This window comes from Coregonus clupeaformis, chromosome 20 (genome assembly GCF_020615455.1).
Source record: "Coregonus clupeaformis isolate EN_2021a chromosome 20, ASM2061545v1, whole genome shotgun sequence".
Taxonomy (NCBI): Eukaryota; Metazoa; Chordata; class Actinopteri; order Salmoniformes; family Salmonidae; genus Coregonus; species Coregonus clupeaformis.
In genome coordinates this window covers 32,666,175-32,684,934 of record NC_059211.1, presented here as the reverse complement: position 1 = coordinate 32,684,934, position 18,760 = coordinate 32,666,175, and the positions used below count along the sequence as shown (strand labels likewise).

At 44.7% G+C, this 18,760-nt stretch overlaps 1 protein-coding gene across 4 annotated transcripts in view; it reads right to left on the bottom strand.

The window, feature by feature from the left end:
- The window catches only part of trappc8 (trafficking protein particle complex subunit 8), a 100,034-nt gene extending 92,145 nt beyond the window's left edge, over positions 1-7,889 (bottom strand). The window contains exons 1-3 of one of the 4 annotated variants that reach the window (XM_041840231.2): positions 7,608-7,889; positions 5,133-5,345; positions 1,470-1,553 (exon numbers count right to left, since the gene is read on the bottom strand). In XM_041840231.2, the coding sequence (XP_041696165.2) occupies positions 1,470-1,553; positions 5,133-5,345; positions 7,608-7,764 (454 nt within the window). In that variant the 5' untranslated portion in view covers positions 7,765-7,889. Of the gene's footprint in view, positions 1-1,469; positions 1,554-1,672; positions 2,241-5,132; positions 5,346-7,607 lie in introns of those variants that run through there. The other 3 variants (XM_041840232.2, XM_041840233.2, XM_041840234.2) reach the window with 3 other exon arrangements.
- Positions 7,890-18,760: the final 10,871 nt, after the last annotated feature.

Sequence of the window (18,760 nt, the reverse complement as noted above, 5' to 3'; positions counted from 1 at the left end):
AGCAAATTAGGGGTCTATGCATGACTAAGGCACCATTTTTATTTAGTTGTAATTTTTTGAAAAAATGTAAGGCACTTTGACATAACAAAATGTTGATTGATTGACTGATTGATTTACAAGAGGAGTGCGGTCACAAAGGTCATTACTTCTGATTGGTCTGATTACATAGTGTGTTCACCCTCAAAACAATTCCCCACCCTGAGATAGGAAGCGTAGCTTCCATTTCCACTGGCTACCCCAAGAGAACCCTCTCTATGGCAGTTTCAGAAGTGCGGATATCTTACAAAAGACACCATATCTAATATCCTGAGACTTAGACATAGGCGAATTATATACACTGAGTATACCAAACATTAGGAACACCTTCCTAATATAGAGTTGCACCCCCCCCTTTTGCCCTCAGAACAGCCTCAATTCGTCAGGGCATGGACTCCACAAGGGGGGCGAAAGCAATCCACATGGATGCTGACCCATGTTGACTCCAATGCTTCCCACAGTTGTGTCAAGTTGGCTGGATGTCCTTTGGGTGGTGGACCATTCTTGATACACACGGGAAACTGTTGAGCGTGAAAAACTCAGCCGAGTTGCAGTTCCTGACACAAACCGGTGCGCCTGTTCAAAGGCACTTAAATCTTTTGTCTTGCCCATTCACCCTGTCAATGGCACACACACACAATTGTCTCAAGGCTTAAAATCCTTCTTTATCCTGTCTCCTCCCCTTCATCTACACCGATTTAAGTGGATTTAAAAGTGAGATCAATAAGGGATCATAGCTTTCACCTGGATTCACCTGGTCAGTCTGTCATGGAAAGAGCAGGTGTTCCTAATGTTTTGTACACTCAGTGTATAAATGGGAGACGGAGGAGCACTGACTAAATTACCCAACTTTACAGCCATCCTTTACATATGATGAGGCTATTTTGTGAGTCTAATGTTCTTAGTGCTCTTCGGTGTAGGACGAGGGAAATGATAGTTCCATTACCAAGATTATATCAAAATTAGCTTTAATGCCTTGAGTCAACTTCTGAACCCACATAACAAGAACATTTATGACACAAACAGTACAGGGTAAAGTACACAAATACATGCAGGGATGTGATCAGGACAAGACAGTAAATTAGGAAATTCTGGATTCTGGCTAGAGGATAGGCCAGTTTCAATTATAAAAATGGAGGATAATGTCAGAAAAGCCTTTGATCAGGAGAAATCACATCCCTGATATGGAAATCTAAAGCTACTACAGAGCCGCCACCACCTTGCGAGAGAGAGCGTCCGCTACAAGTGTCAGCTATGGAAAGACTCAAGAGAGGAGAGAAGGACAGTCTGCTACACAGTTATGCTACGGAGAGAGAGAAGAACGGAGGGAGGGATAGCTGTAAAGGGAGAGAAGAGAGAGGGGGGAGAGGTAGGGCCACTATATATTGTGAGGTCAGATCAGGTGAGGCCAGGTGAGGTGAGAGTACAGGTACCTGTATAATGCTTGGAGGTGCTGAGTTCCGTTAGTGTGTCCCTCCAGTCACTGTACCAGGGGACGCTAGCTTTAACAGAGCGATCTGACGGGGGGAGAGAGTCAGGGACTAGTGTTAGCAACATCCCATTATCTGTACAGGATCTCCCACTGATATTTACCACTCATAGCTCATCTACAGTACCAATATCATAGATAGCATACATCACATAGTAGATACCACATTGTAGATAGTTGACCACTGTAGGGAAAACCAGGGAAGATCAGCATTATAGGAGACTGAGCTGCTGGAGAGGGTCATTCTCACCACCATGGCTTCCACTTTGACCTACAAATGTGCCCTATAGATAGCTTGGAAAAAAGGTTAGCCCAAATCATAAGCTTAGCTTCCAACAAAACAGTGAAGACAGAACACAGCATTTCTATGCTCCATTTATAGGTCAAAGGGAGACATAGGAGGGCCAGAGTTGGGTTGACTTAACTCTAGGTTAGGGTTAGAGGAGACTGTTTGATCCAAGCAAGGTCCACTAACAGTATGGGAGCAATAGAGTGGATAGGAGAGGTTAGTGGATGTGGACCAGCAGGGGGAAACACACGCTTTGATAGAGTCACCACAAAGTTGCTGCAATGTTACCCAAAGGTCATTCCTTGTGAAAATGGAACAAGAATCTCCATTAACTTTCCTGACATTTCTCTAGGCTATATTCATATCATAACCCAGGTTTCCATCCAACATTTTTATGTGAGCAAAGTACACTACCGTTCAAAAGTTTGGGTCACTTAGAAATGTCATTGTTTTGGAAAGAAAAGCTATTTTTTTGTCCATTAAAATAACATCAAATTGATCAGAAATACAGTGTAGACATTGTTAATGTTGTAAATGTCTATTGTAGCTGGAAACGGCTGATTTTTAATGGAATATCTACATAGGCCCATTATCAGCAACCATTAGTCCTGTGTTCCAATGGCACGTTGTGTTTGCTAATCCAAGTGTATCATTTTAAAAGGCTAATTGATCATTAGAAAACCCTTTTGCAATTATGTTAGCACAGCTGAAAACAATTAAGAGGGAACTCTTCATTAAATAGTACCCGCAAAACACCAGTCTCAACGTCAACAGTGAAGAGGCAACTCCGGGATGCTGACCATCTGGGCAGAGTTGCAAAGAAAAATCCATATCTCAGACTGCCCATCTTAATCTTTTCTTTTCATTGGCCAGTCTGAGATATGGCTTTTTCTTTGCAACTCTGCCTAGAAGGTCAGCATCCCGGAGTTGCCTCTTCACTGTTGACGTTGAGACTGGTGTTTTGCGGGTACTATTTAATGAAGATGCCAGTTGAGGACCTGTGAGGCGTCTGTTTCTCAAACTAGAAACTAATGTATTTGTCCTCTTGCTCAGTTGTGCACCAGGGCCTCCCACTCCTCTTTCTATTCTGGTTAGAGCCAGTTTGCGCTGTTCTGTGAAGGGAGTAGTACACAGCATTGTATGAGATCTTCAGTTTCTTGGCAATTTCTCGCATGGAATAGCCTTCATTTCTCAGAACAAGAATAGACTGACGAGTTTCAGAAGTAAATTCTTTGTTTCTGGACATTTTAAGCCTGTAATCGAACCCACAATTGCTGATGCTCCAGATACTCAACTAGTCCCTTTAATCAGCACAAGGGTTTTCTAATGATCAATTAGCCTTTTAAAATGATAAACTTGGATTAGCAAACACAACGTGCCATTGGAACACAGGACTGATGGTTGCTGATAATGGGCCTCTGTACGCCTGTAGATATTCCATTAAAAATCAGCCGTTTCCAGCTACAATAGACATTTACAACATTAACAATGTCTACACTGTATTTCTGATCAATTCATTTGTTATTTTAATGGACAAATAAATTGCTTTTCTTTAGAAAACAAGGACATTTCTAAGTGACCCCAAACTTTTGAACGGTAGTGTACATGTTGGATAAATCAAATTCACGACAGGCCTGATGGAAACAGCTAATTTGTTGTTAAACTTTCCAAATGTCCAAAAAACAAAACACGCTAGGTAAGGTGGGATCTTTTCTTGCCGGTAAAATTAATTACGCGAGAAATGGAGTTGGAAAAACTTAAATGCAGGTAGCTTAGTGGTTAAGAGCGTTGTGCCAGTAACCAAAAGGTTGCTGGTTCTAATCGCCGAGCAGACTAGGTGAAAAACCTGTTGATGTGTCCTTGAGCAAGGCACTTAACCCTAATTGCTCCTGTAAGTCGCTCTGGATAAGAGCGTCTGCTAAATGACTAAAAATTAAAAATTACATTAAATATCGAAGTTAACGGAGTCACGCAATGACATGTTGTGTGGCTCTCCCACTATGACTCCGGAAAGCATGCAGTTTATTAGGCTACAGATTAAATAAATTATGATGAACTTCACAGGGTGGTGAAAGTGCAAGGTGATGAACTCAATGCTCCTTTCCAATAAATATCAAGGGTCTTATTCTGGTGATATGATGCTTGGCTGCCGTTTGACAAATAAATATAATTTCACTCTTTTGTCCATAATAATGTCATCATGTAGGCTATACCCGCACTGTATCTACGATCTGTTGGCTAGAGCGCACGTGCCAATACCAGAGTTGGCATATTTGTGTTAAAACCATCACTAGAGTTGAAAAAGCGATGGAAACCCATTTAACTTGTATTTTTTATTTGGTACATGGAAATTTAACCACAAAAGTTATGTTTATGTCCACTACGTCATCACACACAGCCTTTTATCTGCAACAAGTCAATTTGATGGAAACACATATCTGGTGGGAAAATGCGCATATTATTTTAATGCAGATTATTGAATAGCCGCATGAAAATCTGTCGCCAATTGGATGGAAAACTAGCTATATACACTGAAAAATAATATGTCCTGCAAAAAGCATTTCTCTGAGCTAAATTTCAGGGAACTAAAAGTGTTTATGGATATTTCTGTTCCACTGTCAAATGGCTTGACCTGTAACTGTAACGTTGTAGGTTAGAGGTCAGAGGTTGAGGTAGGCTCTTACCCAAGGGTCGTCCAGGTCAGTAAAAGAGAAAATAAAGTTATAAAGTTAATAAATTACGGAATTAACAAAAGAAATTAACAACATGGAAATCACTCCCATATTGCAATATGTTTGCTGTTATTGTCTGTCTGCAAAACAATATATTTTTTAAGAAATCCCTCCCGTCATGCCTCTCCCGAGTGTCTGCTGCCATCTGCAGGACAATCTATGAAACTACAGGACAAGTGTCACATTCCTCATCAATAAACACTACATTCCAGGACTCTGTTCCGTCTTAGTTTCACTATTACTAAGCTTGTTGCCAGAGTTCACTTTTCTCATATCAGTCTTTGTCCGGAAATGTACACGTGAAGGATGATGTACTATTAAATGGAGTCAGCTGTGGCTTGTGGCTGCCATAGCCCAACTTCTCAATTTTACTTTTACTGCACTATAAAAGTTGTCTTGACTGTCATCCTGCTATTTGACAGAAACAAAGCTCTTGTCCTTCAGAGCCTGCCTTTTCTCCACATATCTTCTCACCCTTTCCCCGCATCTCTCCCACTATTTCTTCTACTCTTGACTTCTTTCTTCCTCACTCCATCCCTTACCCATTTCACGCTCATCCCCTTCTTTCTCTGTCCAATTTACTCACCACTAATATTAAGGTCATAGTCTCCAGCGGTGATGACATTGGCCACACCCCCCTCGGCTGGTTGGCATGCCGACACCACCTCACTGAGCAGCCGTCGCTGGGCGGGGCCAGGGACGCCGGAGGTGGGGACAGAGGGGCGTGCCACCACGTTGTTGACACTGATGCGAAGGTTCTTCACCACCTGCACCTGGTTGTTAGGGTCCCTCGTGTGACCTATGAGAGACCCGTATGGGAAAAGATTAGGCTACATATGCACAATCACACATCCAATGTCTGAGCTGGACATCAGAAAATATAGGCTATTCAGTTGTCTCCAAAAAAACACATGAGAGCATTGATTGCAATGTGCATCTCCTTTTCTCTATCAGATACACAGACAGTCAGTCAAAGGAAGAAAATAATTAGAGATTTTAACAAAAGAGGGGGAAGATTATGCTTAACGTGTGAAAAGACATGTGGATCTGAGACTAAGGTGGTATGCTACACCCAACTACTTTTGACTCCTGTATGAAGGATCCACAGAAACAGCGTCCATACAACTTCATGCAGTAAGAACATTATCATGAGGCAGCATGTGTGGACAGCCGGACACCTAAGCATTCAATCACATTCAAATGGCCATGTACCCTAACTTTTATGGCACTTCTCCATAGTGAAGAGAAGTGTTGTGTCTCCTCCTCTAAGTCTGTCTGGCCTGTCAACAATTTGGAGACATTCCTATAGAAATTAGATTAAATGTGACTGAAAAGCATGCACACACATACACACCACTGAAGAGCAAATTCTCTGTAAGCAATTTTTGTGAGAATGCCACAACTTGTTTGCAGGAGTAACATCTCTAATTCAAGGAATTTCCCCCAGAATGCACACTATGCTTCTGGCACAGTACATCAACACCAGCTCAGCAGCTACTAAATTGTTAGTTAGTCTATTGTTGTTCTACAGGTAGCTGTGACAACCGTGGTGTAATGTAGCGCTGACTGACCCTCTGGGGAGACAGGTGCAGGAGGACAATAGGAAACCCCTAGTCCAACTCCTCTTCTTCTCTTGGGTAGAAAATGTAAGTCTTCTTATGTGTCTATGAGAGGTTTTGATTTTTGCTTTTTTGATTTAACCCCCTTTTTCTCCCCAATTTCAATCTTGTCTCATCGCTGCAACTCTCCAATGGGCTTGGGAGGCGAAGGTCGAGTCATGCGTCCTCTGAAACATGACCCGCTAAACCACGCTTCTTAACACCCGCCCGCTTAACCCGGACGCCAGCCGCACCAATGTGTCGGAGGAAACACTGTTCAACTGACAACCGAGGTCAGCCTGCAGGCGCCCTGCCCGCCACAAGGAATCGCTAGAGTGCGGTGAGCCAAGTAGTGAGCCAAACCCTCCCCTAACCCGGACGACGCTGCGCCACCCTATGGGCAGTGCCTTAGACTGCTGCGCCACTCGGGGGGCAATTATAAGACAACCAGGGTTATTACAGGGCAGTGACTATTATGAATGTGATTTTATCATAGCCTGATGATTAAAACCCAGTCTTGTTTATTCCAAAACATGACAGTTTTCCAATTTCACATGAGCCATAGCAAAAAGAAACATGGTAGCTATGGATGTGGTTGCTAGGCCTTTGTAGTACGACTATACGTTAGCTATGGATATGGGTTGGTAAGTATGTAGCTAACTAGCAAGCTAGATTACATAATGAGTGAGGTAGCCAGGACATCGCATTGTCAGACTGTCTGACCATGAGTAACCTTGCATTTTAAATGCCAGTGGTAAACTAGCATTAAGCCGAATTACTAATACAAGTGGCTGCTTAATCCAGGTTCAACTGAATGGCCATCCCTATCTCAGAATCCATCTTCCTTACTCCAGTTAGCCAGCTTTTTAGCTTATGGTCTGTCAAATATGGTCGGCCGTTGTTCAGTCAATAACAGTGTCACACAAGATGACTGGCTGTTAGTTGGCTAAGCACCTCTGAAATTGGCTATTATAACAAGCAGGCAGTCTACCTTGAAGTTGCAGCTAAACAATTTAGTGATAGTATGACAGGCGAAGCTTAGCTCCCACGTCGCTGCCAGCACCACCCCCACCTAATCTAGTTGGGCCTCTTCCCCGCGCGTTGACACCAAAAAGCCTTCTTTGCTAACGTCATTAGCTGCAAAGACACCCAAGACGGTTGCAGACGTAAGACAATGGCAGACATCTCGGGTCCTATCAGGTGACACATTGAAGAAACAAGACAAGGCCCCTGTTTCAGCACCACATCTGCTACTGGTTAACCATTCCTGTCACTTCACTGCCAGTGACGGCAGTGGTGAAGTGTAGCTAGCTAACGTTAGTTAGCTTAGCTAACGTTAGTTAGCTGGCTAGGATAACATGCACACACAAAAATGTCGCAATAGCTTGATTTTAGATGTCCCTTGTGTAATGTGGAAGTCTCTAGCATGAAAACGAACAGTTGTTGTGTGTCAAAGCCCTTACCTTCGGAGGTTAACCGGCAGAAGGGCCTTAACAGCTCCGAGAAATTCAGGTTGTTTTTACGAGTCACTTTTTCCGCATCTTCGCTGCACAGGACGGCCACCATCGGGACAAACGAGTCCTGGATGAACTCCTGCACAGACTGTACGCACTGAGCCATTGCGGTCTGCTTGAGAGGTCCAGGCTACGAAAATGTATTTCTCTCTGGATTTAGATAGCGAAAAGCTATCCGCTTCTGAGTTGAAAACAACTCCCTTACTGACAGTGCAAGGCAGCCATGTTGAATTCTACAGTTGCCTACTGATCGATTCTCTTCGGTCGTCACTAGTTACAACAGCCACAAAGTCATAAACCCCGCCTATTTCTAAAATGTATATTCTTAAAATGTTATTTAAAACCTAACCTTAACCACACTGCTAACATTATGGCTAACTCTAACCTTAAATTAAGACAAAAAAGCACATTTTGGTTTTCATGCATGTTTACGATATAGCCAAATCTGACTTTGTGGCTATGCTATTTAGTGGAAACCATTCGCTTCCGAGAAGGGTGCAATTGCAGCCCGCAATTCGGGGCGTTCTCAGGAACCGCTCTTTAAAATTATTGGTATATGTTTAAACTAAAATAGGCGGAAGGTAGGGGCGCTCCAGTACTGTAGTACCCGTTGGATGCCAACCGCCGATAAACCCCACAGAAGAAGAAGAGGCTAGGGCTACAACAGTAGACAGTGTCCTTTACCCAGCCTGTCCGGCACTATTTTAATGGGAGTGATTCTGATTCATGCCTATGGGGACTAATTCATGCCAGAATTAAGCCTAGTGAAGCTACTGATACCTCTCACCAAGTCCACTAACGTCTCCATAGCCCATAAGATACCGCCATAAATTAACGGACTGTCAATGCAGACAAGTTATTTCAAACACATCAAGTCCCCTGTAGCTCATTTGGTAGAGCATGGCGCTTGCAACGCCAGGGTTGTGGGTTCGTTTCCCACGGGGGGCCAGTATGAAAATGTATGCACTCACTAACTGTAAAGTCACTCTGGATAAGAGTGTCTGCTAAATGACTAAAATTTAATGTAAACTGTAAATCAAACTGCCAACGTGTTAACTTCATGTTCATGTCACATGACACGTACACCAGTGGAGGCTGCTGAGGGGAGGAAGGCTAATAATAATGGCTGGAACGGAGCAAATGGAATGGCATCAAGGAAATGGAAACCACGTATTTGATACCATTCCGCTCCAGCCATTACCGTGATCCCGTCCTCCCCAATTAAGGTGCCACCAACCTCCTGTGACGTACACATCATGTAGATGTAGTGTACACGTGACACTGACATGTCAGTTTGCGTGTACGTTTATTATGAAAGATCTCACCATGAATGCCTTAAAAACTTCTATAAGACATCTATGCGTACATCAGTGTTTTGTATGAGACCACCTAAAGCGAGACAGATTCAAGCAAAAGACCGGAGCAAATCGAGTCAAAGTCAAGACCAAGACCGGGAGGGGGACAAGCTGTGCGATACCGAGTCAAGACCTAGACCAGAAAAATGCGAGTCCAATTCAAGACCATGATTATAATTTTGTCAAATCGCCACCGTAATAAGAGTTAAACATTTCAGAAGAACATCTGGATCCTTTAGACATTCAGAATGGTGAAAAAATTTATGCTGAGGGCAAATAGAGCCACTCTACAAATAATCACTAACCCAAACACAGTGGGTAACAATGAGGACCTTCTACACCTTCAGAGAAGGGCTAAGGATTTATAAAATATTAATAATAATAATAATAATAATAATTCTAATGATATTCTTTTCAATGATGTTCTGATTTAATCTCTTCAGTTTTTGTTGGAAAGGAAAGGGTTAACACTGAAGAGAGAAAATACAGATCCAATAAGGATTTTCCTTTGGTGGTCTCTGAGGAGTTAAATCTAGCTAGCTAAATCAGACATTGGCTAGGCCGTCAGAAGCTAGATAGAAGGCATCTGCCATTCAACTGTATTAGTGGAATTTGTGGAACCAATCACATTTTGACAAAAAAAACATATGGAAACTTCTGCCTTCTCAAAGGCCAACAGGTACAATAGCAGAGCAGTAGTTTTCCCACAGTTTAGCAAGCTGTCTTTTGTTGAAGGCTAGTTTGCAGCGGCTGCAGCAGGTGTTATGGAAGAGGATGTTGTTGCTAATTTGTTAGCTTCTCCCTTTTCAAGAATAACTTTCAACATGAAGTTAAGTTTCAAATTATCATCATCTGGTGAGTGGAACTGTGTTTTTTATTGGAGCTCGCTTCGAAAATCACTTGTATGTGAAATATTGTTGTGTTTGAACTTCAGGTCACCAGTTACTTTGTGTGCTTAACGTGAAATGTTTTTTGCAATGGGAAGTAATCATTTTGATTGGGAAATGCTTAGACTAATTATTGTGTTTTTCTACGCTTATGATTGATTATTATGTCTGAGTGAATGGACTGCTTATCCTTTAACATCATGCTGTGTGTGGCTACTGTCTTTCCATCGGCCCTATGCAGTGGTGTAGTGGTGTCACGATCGTTAATTGATGAAGCGGACCAAGGCGCAGCGTGATAAGCGTACATACTTTATTTAGTACTTAACACCCGAACAAAACAACAAAACGATACGTGAAGTCCTGAGGTTATAACACACAAACCTTAACGGATCAAGATCCCACCCAGACTGGTGCCAAACTGCTGCCTAAGTATGGTTCCCAATCAGAGACAACGAACTACAGCTGCCTCTGATTGGGAACCACCCTGGCCAACATAGATCTACATGATCTAGAAACTCAAACATAGAAAACTAAACATAGAAACTAAACACCCTGGCTCAACATTTAAGAGTCCCCAGAGACAGGGCGTGACAGTACCCCCCCCCCCAAAGGCGCGGACTGCGACCGCGCCACACAAACACAAGAGGGTAGGGGCCGGGTGGGCATTCCGCCTCGGAGGCGGATCCGGCTCCGGGCGTGACCACCACTCTCTCTCCACCCCCCCGTTGCGCCCTTGGTCTGGTCTGGCCCCGCTGGCCGGAGCTGGACTGGACACCGGTGGAACGGATTGCTCTTGCTCCGGAGTGGAGCAGCTGACCGGTGCCGGACCAGGCACCGGTGGAACAGGTACGGGCCGTGCCGGACTGACGACACGCACCACTGGCTTGGTGCGGGGAACAGAAACGGGCCGGACCGGGCTGACGACGCGCACCACTGGCTTGGTGCGGGGAGCAGGAACAGGCCGGACCGGGCTGGCGACGCGCACCACTGGCTTGGTGCGGGGAGCAGGAACAGGCCGGACCGGGCTGGCGACGCGCACCACAGGCTTGGTGCGGGGAGCAGGAACAGGCCGGACCGGGCTGGCGACGCGCACCACAGGCTTGGTGCGAGAGACAGGAACAGGCCGGACCGTACTGGGAACACACACCACTGGCCTTGTGCGGGGATCAGGAACGGGCCGGACCGGACTGGTGACACACACCACTTGCTTGGTGCGAGGAGCGGGACTGGGTTTCCTTATAAAACTCCGCTCCCTCTGCTGCCTAACCAGTACCTCTCGCCGTGCCTCTACACTCTCCTTCTCCCTCATGACCAATGGCCCCCGTAACCTGGTGGCCTCCTCTCCTAGTCCGCAGATTCGCCCTGTAGCTGCCTCCAGCAGCCCCGTCGTCCACGCCGTGTGCCCCCCAATTTTTTTTTATTGGGGTTGCCTCTCACGTGTCCGTCGTCGGCACTGTTGGCGCCGTTTCTCCTCTCCTGCCTGGGCATTTACCTTTGCCCATGGCCCTCTGCCCGCGAATATCTCCTCCCATGACCACCATTCACCCACCTGAGACATCGCCCTCTTCTCCTCCTGGGCACGCTGCTTGGTCCTCTTGTGGTGGGATCTTCTGTCACGATCGTTAATTGATGAAGCAGACCAAGGCGCAGCGTGATAAGCGTACATACTTTATTTAGTACTTAACACCCGAACAAAACAACAAAACGATACGTGAAGTCCTGAGGTTATAACACACAAACCTTAACGGATCAAGATCCCACCCAGACTGGTGCCAAACGGCTGCCTAAGTATGGTTCCCAATCAGAGACAACGAACTACAGCTGCCTCTGATTGGGAACCACCCTGGCCAACATAGATCTACATGATCTAGAAACTCAAACATAGAAAACTAAACATAGAAACTAAACACCCTGGCTCAACATTTAAGAGTCCCCAGAGCCAGGGCATTGCAAGTGGTGCCTGGAGAAGTGGGTATACTCTAATTTTGCCAAAGATGTCCCAAACGACCTGCCCAGTGAAAGAAAGGCACGCTGTGTGAAAAATCCTATGTTTTCCTATGTTTTTTAAATTAGTTTTCCTATATCTTTTTCAGATTTTCACTCTCAAAATCACACTTTTTAAAATAAAAAAACGGAAAAAATGTGATGTTCTAAGTTCACAATTATGCTTAAACCACACCAGGAGACCATTTTGGAGGTCTGAGGAGCATTTTTTAAATAAGAATGTATATTTTTTTGGTTTAGCTCAATCTGATTGGGTGGGCCTGGCAGGGCCCGGCTCCCCAGTGGTTGGGCATGTGTCCACCTAGGCCCACTCATACCTATGCCCCTGATGCGAACAGCACATGATGACTGAATTGGCCATCACAAACAGCCTACTAATGTCGTAGAAATATTTGACTCAAAAGTAGTCAACTCAAAAATATTTCTCAAGAGACTGGAACTTGTGAATCCAAAAATTAGACTTGTATTATTTGCATAACAAAGCCGAGCTTGCTCCATGGAACAACTGCTTGCCCTGAACCGGAGCGCTCCTTTTATACAGACACAAATGCATAGTCATACTGATACAACATACATAGTTACTCCTCCCTATATGAATGAATAACATCTTTCAGTATCACATGTTGGCTACTCACGGGGGCTACTTGCGCTTCTCTAAATGGGGCCTCTGTATCTTATTAGTGGCATGACTCAAAAAATGATGTACATACGTACGTTAAAGAACAATCACACTGTATTAACTATATTCACTATCCAGGCATGCATCTGGAGTACAAAGTATCAATCATGTTCATTCTGTTTTACCTTTATCATTTCATAACACATTATAAAACATATCAATTAATACTTAAACATGGTTTAAACATGTCATCCATAACCCATTCTCAACCACATACATTTAAGCATTTATCATTTACCATCCTCCCTGGCCCTTGAGATTATGTGCATGTGGCTATGTGTCAGGTCATATGCACAAACAAATGATAACACTAGTTCCATTGTTACTCCAATCTCCACACAGCCATCACGAGGAGTTGTATCTCCATCACATGTCATTGACATACCCAGACCAGCTGCAGGGAGTTATGAAAAACACATAAATGTCTCTGCTCTGTATTAATCCTTCAACTGGTTCTCAATCCATAAACATTTAAGGCATATAGGTGTTTAATTCTACAACATATGTACTTGAAAATCATCTATACTAACCAAGACTTTGGACCAAACTTTTTCAATACCTGGTTTGCATACCCATTGTTGCCTTAGTTAGCGTTTACTGGTAGATATCATGAATTGAAACGTCTTTCCTACCTACCCTACCGGCTACGGATGACATTCTTCTGTGTGCTGCTCCATGCCAAAACCAGTTGAGAGCTGCGCGATCTTGCTGCCTGCAGTTGACATTCCGCGGAAACTAGGCTGTGTGTGCGGCGCGCATGTGAATATATTTTACCTGCTTTGCGATTGTGGAAATCAAATCAAATCAAGCTTTATTTATACAGCACATTAAGACAATACATGCAACGCAATGTGCTTTACAGCGGGAAAAACGAATAAAAAACTATGAAAATAAAAGCTAAAATATTTATTACACAACATAAAATAAAAAACTATAGAATGACAAACAATCTAAAAAGCACCCTAAGGAAAAGCAAAGCTAAAAATATGGTTTAAGATCTCTTTTAAATATGTCCACAGTTTCGGCCCCCGTCATATTCTCTGACAGGCTATTCCAGAGGCTGGGGGCATAATAACTAAAGGCTGCCTCTAATGCCTCTTGGTCCTAGGCTTTGGGATAGTTAAAAGGCCAGTGCCAGAGGACCTGAGGGACCGACTGGGTACAACATTTAAAAGCATGTCTGACATGTATTGGGGTGCACAATCGTGGATTGATTTAAAAACGTCTTAAAATTAAGTAATTGTAAGCTACTTTGTGCATGATTTCTCTATTGTACTACATAATTGTGAAATCGTATACCGCCACTATACTACTTTAATATGCATCAGTGGGGATTAAGAAGTGAGTGAGTGAAAAAAAGTGGATATTTGGCATATACCTGCTTATAGCCTCCACTACACAACTGGCCCTTCGTGTTTTACAAAAAGTGCACTCCTACATGAGTGTGATAATTGTGAGTTTTTTACTACACTGGTCTCGGGCAGAGATTACGAGTCCTCACTGTCCAAGACCGAGTACAAATGTATCCGACACCGAGACAAGACTGAGACACTCAAAATTTGGTCTCGAGACCGGACTCGAGACATACTACATCATTGTCGTAGCCTACGTCATGCTTTCACGTCGTGTACACGCCACACTTACTCGTCACGTGTTAGTTTAAGTGTAAATTTAGTTTAATATTAAATATCTTACCATGAACGCTTTACAAATGTCTACATGTCTAGCCTACATGTAGGCCTACATTATGTTTTTTTATACATTTTTTTCTTTGGCAGAGTAATCTAATCAATTTAATTTGTCGATTGAAACATGTATATTAGGCTAGTTGATTTGAAGTCAGCCATCACTACTGTTTAGGCATTCCTATTTCACAAATCAATATGGACACAAGGGCTTCTTTGTTGGAACCCTATTCAGAAATAAGAGGTAGTCTAGGTCTCTAGTGCCGCGTTCAAAACAACTCGGAACTCGGCAATCTCTGACTTCTGCCTTCAGTAAATTCAAGACAACTGGGAACTCGGAAAAAACGAATTCCGACTGGGAAAAATAGTTTAAGGGTCATCCAACTCGGAATTACAATTCGAAAAACTCGGGCATCTTTCTCAGAATTTCCGACCTGAAAAGCACTGTAGTCATGATTTGACCCCTCACAGTTCTGGGTGACTTCAACCTCCCTACGTCTAACTTTGACTCATTTCTCTCTGCCTCCTTCTTTCCACTCCTCTCCTCTTTTGACCTCACCCTCTCACCGTCCCCCCCTACTCACAAGGCAGGCAATACGCTTGACCTCATCTTTACTAGATGCTGTTCTTCTACTAATCTCACTGCAACTCCCCTCCATGTCTCCGACCACTACTTTGTATCCTTTTCTCTCTCGCTCTCCTCCAACACTACTCACTCTACCCCTACTCAGATGGTAATGTGCCGTCGCAACCTTCGCTCTCTCTCTCCCGCTACTCTCTCCTCTTCCATCCTATCATCTCTTCCCTCTGCTCAATCCTTCTCCCTCCAATCTCCTGATTCTGCCTCCTCAATCCTCCTCTCCTCCCTTTCTGCATCCTTTGACTCTCTATGTCCCCTATCCTCCCGGCCGGCTCGGTCCTCCCCTCCTGCTCCGTGGCTTGACGACTCATTGCGAGCTCACAGAACAGGGCTCCGGGCAGCCAAGCGGAAATGAAGGAAAACTAGACTCCCTGCGGACCTGGCATCTTTTCACTCCCTCCTCTCTACATTTTCTTAATCTGTTTCTGCTGCTAAAGCCACTTTCTACCACTCTAACCCTAGGAAGCTCTTTGCCACCTTCTCCTCCCTGCTGAATCCTCCTCCCCCTCCCCCCTCCTCCCTCTCTGTGGATGACTTCATCAACCATTTTGAAAAGAAGGTTGATGACATCCGATCCTTGTTTGTTAAGTCAAATGACACTGCTGGTCCTGCTCACACTGCCCTACCCTATGCTTTGACTTCTTTCTCCCCTCTCTCTCCAGATGAAATCTTGCGACTTGTGACGGCCGGCCGCCCAACAACCTGCCCGCTTGACCCTATCCCCTCCTCTCTTCTCCAGACCATCTCCGGTGACCTTCTCCCTTACCTCACCTCGCTCATCAACTCATCCTTGACCGCTGGCTATGTCCCTTCCGTCTTCAAGAGAGCGAGAGTTGCACCCCTTCTCAAAAAACCAACACTCGATCCCTCCGATGTCAACAACTACAGACCAGTATCCCTTCTTTCTTTTCTCTTCAAAACTCTTGAGTGTGCCGTCTTTAGCCAACTCTCTTGCTATCTCTCTCAGAATGACCTTCTTGATCCAAACCAGTCAGGTTTCAAGACTGGTCATTCAACTGAGACTGCTGTTCTCTGTGTCACGGAGGCTCTCCGCACTGCTAAAGCTAACTCTCTCTCCTCTGCTCTTGTCCTTCTAGACCTGTCTGCTGCCTTTGATACTGTGAACCATTAGATCCTCCTCTCCACCCTCTCCGAGTTGGGCATCTCCGGCGCGGCTCACTCTTGGATTGCGTCCTACCTGACCGGTCGCTCCTACCAAGTGGCGTGGCGAGAATCTGTCTCCGCACCACGTGCTCTCACCACTGGTGTCACCCAGGGCTCAGGTCTAGGCCCTCTCCTATTCTCGCTATACACCAAGTCACTTGGCTCTGTCATATCCTCACATGGCCTCTCCTATCATTGCTACGCAGACGACACACAACTAATCTTCTCCTTTCCCCATTCTGATAACCAGGTGGCGAATCGCATCTCTGCATGTCTGGCAGACATATCAGTGTGGATGACGGATCACCACCTCAAGCTGAACCTCGGCAAGACGGAGCTGCTCTTCCTCCCGGGGAAGGACTGCCCGTTCCATGATCTCGCCATCAAGGTTGACAACTCCGTTGTGTCCTCCTCCCAGAGTGTTAAGAGCCTTGGCGTGACCCTGGACAACACCCTGTCGTTCTCCGCTAACATCAAGGTGGTGACCCAATCCTGTAGGTTCATGCTCTACAACATTCGGAGAGTACGACCCTGCCTTACACAGGAAGCGGCACAGGTCCTAATCCAGGCACTTGTCATCTCCCGTCTGGATTACTGCAACTCGCTGTTGGCTGGGCTCCCTGCCTGTGCCATTAAACCCCTACAACTCATCCAGAATGCCGCAGCCCGTCTGGTGTTCAACCTTCCCAAGTTCTCTCGGGTCACCCCGCTCCTCCGCACACTCCACTGGCTTCCAGTTGAAGCTCGCATCTGCTACAAGACCATGGTGCTTGCCTACGGAGCTGTGAGGGGAACGGCACCTCCGTACCTTCAGGCTCTGATCAGTCCCTACACCCAAACGAGGGCATTGCGTTCATCCACCTCTGGCCTGCTGGCCCCCCTACCTCTGCAGAAGCACAGTTCCCGCTCAGCCCAGTCAAAACTGTTCACTGCTCTGGCACCCCAATGGTGGAACAAGCTCCCTCACGACGCCAGGACAGCGGAGTCACTCGCCACCTTCCGGAGACACTTGAAACCCCACCTCTTTAAGGAATACCTGGGATAGGATAAAGTAATCCTTCTACCCCCCCTTACCCCACCCCAAAGAAAGAAAAAAAAACATTGTAAAGTGGTTATCCCACTGGCTATAAGGTGAATGCACCAATTTGTAAGTCGCTCTGGATAAGAGCGTCTGCTAAATGACGTAAATGTAAATGTAATGTAAATGTTTTTCCCCCAGAGTTCCAGGTTTACCACACATTTACCTGTTTAACCAACACAATCACTGTCACCATGCAATCCTTAGGCTATCAATTTCTATGGAGATGTCTTATGGTTAAAAGCAGGGCTTGAATTGAGAGGGCATGTGAGGATATAGGCCTAACCCTTGTTATAGAGACTGACAAAAAGCATAGGCTACCCCTTGTTTGCGTAGCCTTAGAAAAAACAACGGTCCAGATTAGCCTATATAAAGCGATCTAGGCTATAAGAATGATTATCTCCGTGATTATTTTTGCATAGTCTATCGAAAGGTCTTGCTCAGCCTCAACATGGGTTCCTGGTAGGCCTATAGGCTTATGAAAACATTCACTTTTAAATGTATAGCAAGTGTCATTATCCCACGGAAAATATGGTTGTTTTAAATGCTCTGCAATTTAGAATATTAGAGGAAGGCTATGCCTATAGCAAAATACCATATTGATAGAAATGGTATGTACATTCATTTCCAATTGAACGCTGCGTTTGCCTTGCAGCATTGCGTTGCAGAGGCAGTTGCAGTGCGTTCTGTGTGGTGCATACTTTGGATTTATCGAACGTATGCGTAAATGGGTTGACAGCAATGGTAGCAGAAGGTGAATGTTGAACTTTTGTTGCACACATATCTAGATGATGCTGCATGCTATTTTGCGCAATGACGCAGTTGGTGTGTTCAAAGCGTAAACGGGTTGACAGAAATGGTAGCAGAAGGTGAATGTTGAACTTTTGTTGCACACATATCTAGATGATGCTGCATACTATTTTGCGCAATGACGCAGTTGTTGTGTTCAAAGCGTAAACGGGTTGACAGAAATGGTAGCAGAAGGTGAATGTTGAACTTTTGTTGCTGCTGCGTTCTATTTTGCGCAACAATGCAGTCTGTGTGTTCAAAGCGTTAATTTCAGTGCAGTTGCGTTCTTATGCGTAACCTTAGTGAACGCTTCGAACACACCGACAGCGTCATTGCGTTTTGGTACACCAGAAGTACATTCATTTCCAATGGAATGCAGCATTTGTCTTGCAGAATTGCATTGCAGGGGCAGTTGCAGTGTGTTCTGTGTGGTGCATACGTTGGATTTATCGAACGTATGCGTCAAACTGTATGCATAAACGGGTTGACAGAAATGGTAGCAGAAGAAATGTTGAACTTTTGCGTCATTGCGCAAAATAGTATGCAGCATCACTTTTGCGTCATTGCGCAAAATAAACTAAGCAAAAAAGAAACGTCCTCTATTAGTTGAGGTAGTTGAAGTAATATGTACATGTGGGTAGAGTTAAAGTGACTATGCATAAACAATTAACAGAGTAGCAGCAGCGTAAAAAGATGGGGTGGGGGGGCAGTGCAAATAGTCCGGGTAGCCATGATTAGCTATTCAGGAGTCTTATGGCTTGGGGATAGAAGCTGTTGAGAAGTCTTTTGGACCTAGACTTGGCACTCCAGTACCGCTTGCC